Consider the following 6,976-nt stretch of genomic DNA (forward strand, 5'->3'; position numbering starts at 1 on the left):
TTCCATATCCGCTACTGTATTCCGGCATGTATGGGAGTGTACTCGTATATGTGTATGATGGTTATAGTGGTTGCTGCTGTAACTATTGATGTTGGCGTTGATGAAGTTGATGCTTGCGGTTTTCTTGGTGGCGCAACATATGAGCGTGCGCGTCAGCTTATTTGCGTGCCCCTCCAGAAGGGTTCACTGCAACACTTTCTCTGCTTACAGGATGATTAATATGGTATTTCTTATTTTATGAGAGACAAGTTTTAAGCTTAAAAATTAAATAAATTATTTCATACTTAAAAATATGATAATTAATAATTTTGTATTAATAGAGTTCACGTATTTTATTGTTAAATATTTTTTACCAAATTTTTGTTTGCCTTTTCCGACGCAATTCCATCGCCACCATCCATTATTAAGAAGATGAAGCGCTTGGAAGTTTGTGCCCAAAAGCTATGTGACCTGCATTTGCTTTACTAATCTCTTGTGCAGCTCAGATTAGTAATGCCATATTTATCTCTTATTACATTTGACATTTGTGTGAAACCTAATACTTTATCGCACGCCGGCAGGCAGCGCTTGTGAGAGCAGCCATCTGTCATTTGTCATAAAATTTATTAATAACATAAAAATGCACGAAAAAAGAAATTCAGTAACGACGGGAAAAATCATTTTTTGTAATATTTATGCGTACAATTGTGGGCATCAAACAAATGTAGTTTTAGTTGCATTTTTTACTTATAATTTAAAAAGGCATACCATACAAGTACAGCGGGGTGAATGGGCAGGCAGTAACAGGCTATTTTCAATAACATAATAATAGGATTATCATATAAATTCTCCTCAATATATAATTTTTCCATAAAATCCCAAATTTTTCGTTGGCTATTTCTAGAGAACCTACGCAATTAATGCTCCATTAGTGCAACACTTCGAGAGCTATTAGCGCTTTCTGCACTTTAATTCTGAGCTATCATTTTAGGCAGTAAGAGCGTTTTTTGATATATCCAAAATACTACAGCATTGAGATATCCAATAGCATTGAATTTAGTTAAGTTACCGCCAGGTCTATAGCTAATTTTCAATTTATGCAGATTTTCAAAGATGTCATTACGAAATAAATACCCACAGTTGACTTGAGCGTCATGCGATCCCCACCAACAAAGTCAAATCATTTTCTTCGTTTTTCTCAATGTCTGTTAAATGGCAACTAACAAAATAGGGACGAAACAAAATCGATTAGGCACAAAAACCGTACCCTATAGCAACGCATATAAATACCTTGTAGGAATACATACATACAGGTATATGTATGTATTAAGTATCTCATGTATATAATTTTCTAAGCATAATAAATTATCACAGCCATAATTTTGTAATAGTAGCCGAACGCTGTTTCCTTGATTACTAATGTAAACATTTATGAGACCAGCTTAATATTTCTTAACCAAAAACTGACTGAAGCCAGTGGCCAGTGCCCAAAGCCTTATCTACGAAAAGCCCCCATTAGTAGCTCAATTGCAATAATAAATATTTAATTGAGTGTCTTCATAAGTCAGCTGCTATCGGTAATTAAATCTTCTACTTCAAAAAAATATAACACAGTTTTTTTCGTATAAAAAATTTATTCAATTACATTTTGTGCGCCAGCCAGAAAATACAGGGTATTTTAAGTTGACGTTTATTTCTTAAATTCAATTTTAAAAAATATACATATGGTTCTAAGATTTATGAATAATAAATTTCCAAATGTCCCCAATTGTTTTTAGTCTCTCTAGTCGAATTCAAATATTACTTCAGCCATTGAAAGAGTTTTTGTGCCCTGGAAAGTTTACCTATTAAACACCGATGCTGCCATTCTGTACGTCGCCATGATGAGTCCTCTTCAGATTAGATTCGATTTGTGGGGGGTTGGACAAGTCCAAGCACTCAGTCAGGTAGACCATTTAGTACACCCGGATAGATTACAGTGGAAGGAATAGAGACACAGGATGGATACAGTATGAATGGTAAGATGGAAAAACTGGTTTGAGGTCACTCTTCGGTGAATCTTTTGGATTCATTGATGAGTCTTAATTAATTCAGAAGAGGAAGAATTACAACTTTAGTCGTACTCAGTACATCGCACCGCAACAGCCTAATTGTGATTCTAGAAAACGCCGGAAAGCTATAAAGAAAATGATTGTGTCCAGTGATTACACCCACCAGCACTCTCAGGTTCTTCCTACTAAGTTTTAGGGAAAAAGTCACTAATTTCCTGTTTGATTCTGTCACAAAGCACTTGGCTACTCTGCAGAAGCCCAATCAGAACAACGTTTTCTATGCCTAGACCTCATGAAGTCGCCAATCCATAGTTAAATCGAAGCAGAATTGACACCTAGAAAGGGTTCAGGACCTAGTGGTACGCTTGCAGCGCTTTCATTAGACAGTTTATCAGCCAACTCGTCCCCGGTAGTACCACAATGTCTAGGCACCCAAGTAAGATAAACTTTGTTGAGTTTTGCAACACCGTTCAGTTTTTTCTTACATTCACCGATGAATTTCGACGAGCAGCCTGGGTTAGCAAGGGGCCTTAGAGTAGCTTGACTGACTCGCCAAATTCCAGTACTCGTATCCTCTTGAGTCCTCTTGAGCTGTCACTTAGCCTTGGGGAATAAAAAATTCCCAGTTCAATTCGAATGTTACATTTCAAAGCCTCAATTATTTCTGTAAAGCATATCTTTGAGATGGCTTCGCAGAAAATAGTTCAAAGACGTTAAATCAAACGATTTTGGAAACCAAATTGCGTAGAATATGTTGAAAGTAGTCTGCGCGGAGATTTCGTTTGTGTGATATTTTTTTATGAGGACCTTTTTCACGGCAGAAATACACTCGGAGCTTTACCAATGCCTGTCGAAGGGCGACCGCTATTAGAAAAAACTTTTTCTATTATTTGAAGTTTCATTCACGGATATTCGAATCTACGCACTTCCAAATGGCAGTCACGCACTAATCTTCAAACAGTTGATTTTTGGTTTTGGTGTTGTTGACTTCAGTTCATCGTTTTAGCGTTTTATTTTTCCCTTTTGGGATTAAGGCAGAGTTTTAACTTTTCTTCTTGTTTCACAAAATATAAAAAAAACCGAAATAAGTGCAGGGCCTGCTTCTTTTCTTGGTAAAAGAGAAGTAAAATATTGAGAACCAATTTTTTATATCTTTTCTCACTTCGCTCGGGAGCGAAGGGCCTCGATCAGACTACACGGTACTGGACTGCTGTTTTTGTGTTGCTAGTTCACGCGTCATCGACCCTCGCCAAGTGATTTTTGGCCGACCGCTATCTCTGCTCCCTTGCGGGTTCCAGTCCAGTGCCATTCTCGTGAAGTCATTTAGTGGTTTTCTAAGCGTGTGACCTATCTATCGACACTTTCTACTTTTGATTTGCTATCGGATGGGTTGCTCCTGCGTTGCTATCCACAACGCGTCATTGCTGATGGTATCCGGTCAGATTCGGTCAGAATATTCTACAGATGATGCGCCGCCCTGCTATGTTTAGCCTGCAGTTGACATCTTCCTCTGCTCCGCCGTCTGTCTAATAGTGCAGTCGAGGTAGCAGAAGCTTTCTAAACATTCCACCGTACGCGCGTCAACCATTATAGGTCTTGCTATTTTGTGGTTGACTCCCATAGCCTAGGTCCAATAAGCATTGCAAAAAAGTATAAAAATAAACAAAAAAAAAATTTAACCAATTTATAATTTCATAAAAACTAAATTATACAATATAAAAACTAAATTTATGATGGTGCAGCAGGCTTATGAAAATTATGAAAAAAACAAAATGAATATAGACTGCAAGACGCAAGAAATGAATTAAAACTGCGTAACAAAGAAAACAAGTTGCGTAGTAAAAAGGATAAAAAATTGGATAATATTACATGGATATTAAAAAAAATGATACCGTTCGAACGCAATGTACTGCATGCATATATACAATATATAAATATGTATTATATGAAGCATGAGTACTTGCAACATGTGGTTGCCACGCGTTAAACAGGTTCTCCACCTTTGACGGCATTTATATATTGTATGGCATGCAGCGAATTAGAGCACGTTTATAAAACCCAGTTGCAAATTTTTTGAAAAATAAAAGTAAAAAATAGTAAATAAATACAAACAAAAATTAAAATAAACAAAAAAATCTGCAAAATTTGTGAAAAATATAATAAAAGGCACAGTTTCAACGCCAAGTGTCTTACTTGCACTGGATGTAAAAATATAAGTATGCATGTAAATATATGTATGTATGTATGGTTAGGCAAACGTATGAATGTATACAAATATGTGCCGCCTGATGTGCCCCACACTTGTGTTAAGTAGGTGGCAAGTTAGAAATCGGAAATAGTGGCCGCATTGTGGGCGACGTTTGTGCATGAAATATCCGCTTTTTACACCTTTGAAAATATACAAATAAAAGCAGAAATCTACTCTACGCGAAGTGTTCAATCAACTATCTTGACACAACCCACGCATGCTTATCAGTGGCTGAGTTTTTTGGGTTATGAGAAGTGGGGTGTGAGACGGTTGGCGTCATACATATGTCGTATAAGGCAGTGACTCCTTAGAAGTTATCCGTGTGGAGTTGCCTGTCTCCCATCGGACGTGTCCCCAGGTGACGGATAGGGAAACGCTCAGCAGATATGCAGGGTAGGGGGAAATAAAATACCACTCGCGGACCAAAACAGGCAACCCAAAAATTCTAGAAGCGTTTAAATGCAACAACAAAATAATAGAAGTTTATGAAAAACTTAAAGATACAAAAATATGGCTTGAGAACTTTTGCGCGCCTGGCACATGAAAACAAACCTGGTGGACAAAACCAAGGCGCTGAAATCAAGTCCTTGCCCAATCAGCACACTCAGACTTTTTTGTTTTTTGCTTTATTACGCGGGAGAATCATCGAACTAAATCGTCTAAATACCGACCTCCTCACAATACTTCTTCTTCTTGATTGACGCGTTAACCGCTTACGTGATTTTGGCCGAGTTTAACAAAGTCGCTTCTTTCTCGTGCCAACTGGCGACAGTGAATCCATGACCTTCGCCACCAAATTTTTGAAACGCAGAGGAGGCCTTCTTCTGCTTTCTCTGTTATCACCAGATGGTACCGCATCGAATACTTTCAGAGTCGGAGCTTTTGTATCCATTCGGATGACATAGTCCAGCCAACGAATCCACCGGATCTTTATTCGCTGCTCTATGTCTATGTTGTCGTAAAGTTCATAGAACTCATCGTTCCATCGCCTGCGATATTAGCCATCGCTAACGTGCAAAGGTCCTAAAATCTTTCTCTCAAACACTCCAAGGGACGCCTGAACGGATATTTTCATCGTCCACGCTTATGCGCCGTAGGATAGGACAGCCTTATAGAGTATTAGTTTACTGAGGAAACTTTAGTCGGAACTGTTGCCGATGACAACGCTTCACTCGCAATTGACTCCCTCCCTGATGTGACTTATCTTAAACTGCAAAAAGGACTTGATGAAATAACTCAATGGCTCAAAGACTGGAGAATAAACGCAACGCAGGCGAAATCTGTTAAGGTACCTTTACACACAAGCGAAATACTTGCCCACCCGTTAAACTCAATAACACAAGCGTACACCAAAGTAATGTTACAAAACAGCTCGGAATGCATCTTGACTGCAAGCTCACATAGAAAACCCATATTTTTACTAAAATCAAGGCACTAGGAATCAAACTTCGATGCCTTTTTTGGCTGTTAAATCACAATTCCCATGTTTCCTCGAAAATAAGCTCTCACTGTACTCAGCTATCATAAAACCAGTATGCGTATATGGCATATAGTACAACTCTGGGACACCGCAGCGAACTCACACATCGAAATACTGTAAAAATTCCAACCCAAAAAGCATGCCTCATCACACAATATAAGACTTCATTCGCACCCAAACCCATTAATTACAAAAATTACCACCAATCCCATTTGTTTTAACAGATTGAATAGGAAATCAACAATAGATCTCATGTGCTAAAAAGCCAAAAATGAGGAATTGTTGCATCATTGAGTGCATTCCACGCATGCCTCGTGGAGTACCTTACTTTACTCTTACAAATATTGTTAGATAATAAAAATAAAACTTGTTACCTTACCAATGGTAATGAAATGAGTGATTAGCACATGCCAAAAGTTATTGCAAATGATTCATAGGCTACTTATCACACATTCATGCAAATGTCTAAAAGGGAACTCTTTCGATCTAATTGATTGCTCTGTATAACTGTTTATTTTAATACGAAATAAAATATCTCAAAGCTGATCCAATACATATTAACATATTGTAAGCAGTTTTCGTATAGAACTTAAGAGCGATAGTCAGTCTTTATTAATATTCATTGTGATTACAATCATGCTCGCAAGACATTATCGCCAAGCCTCGAATTCAATATACACAAGTATCCGCGACGTACATGTACCTCTTCCTCCTGGGGTTTAACAACACAATTCTGAATTATATCCATATCTTCAGCATTATTTGGGTCCACGGAGAAAAATGCGGCAAGTCGTTCCACATTAAATTGTCCAGTTTTCAAGTCCCATAAACCCAATTTCTCTGCCACACAATCCATATGTGAGTCTACTTCTGGTACATCGGGATACTTAAAATCTAATATTTTTACAAAGTATTTTCTGGCCGCGGGGTTTGGAATCAAGCATTCTTCGCATCTCAATACGATTTCTTCTCGAGGTATTGATTTGACTTGCTCTTCGGCAAACACCTAGAAAGGAGTAAGCTTATAAATGTCCTCTTAAAAAAAAAAAACACGGATCCTTGACGAATAATTTTTTGTTCTTTGTTTTCCGGTTTTTATGCATGTCACTATAACAACAATACATACCAAGCCAAGTAGGGCAATTAGAAAAACGTAGAATTTCATATTTTTATTCACGACTGATACCTTCTAAATGAAATGCCTCGTATTTATACTCA

The 6,976-nt window shown here is 37.7% G+C and overlaps 1 protein-coding gene across 1 annotated transcript; it reads right to left on the bottom strand.

Annotated features, from left to right (window-relative positions):
* Window positions 1-6,392: 6,392 nt before the first annotated feature.
* LOC128863529 (uncharacterized) lies at window positions 6,393-6,976 on the bottom strand. The gene is made up of 2 exons (XM_054102736.1): window positions 6,885-6,976; window positions 6,393-6,764 (listed from the first exon to the last, which is right to left on the bottom strand). Exons 1-2 carry the CDS (start codon window positions 6,921-6,923, stop codon window positions 6,393-6,395), a joined length of 411 nt encoding a protein of 136 aa, XP_053958711.1. The 5' UTR covers window positions 6,924-6,976.

This window comes from Anastrepha ludens, chromosome 5 (genome assembly GCF_028408465.1).
Source record: "Anastrepha ludens isolate Willacy chromosome 5, idAnaLude1.1, whole genome shotgun sequence".
Classification (NCBI taxonomy): Eukaryota; Metazoa; Arthropoda; class Insecta; order Diptera; family Tephritidae; genus Anastrepha; species Anastrepha ludens.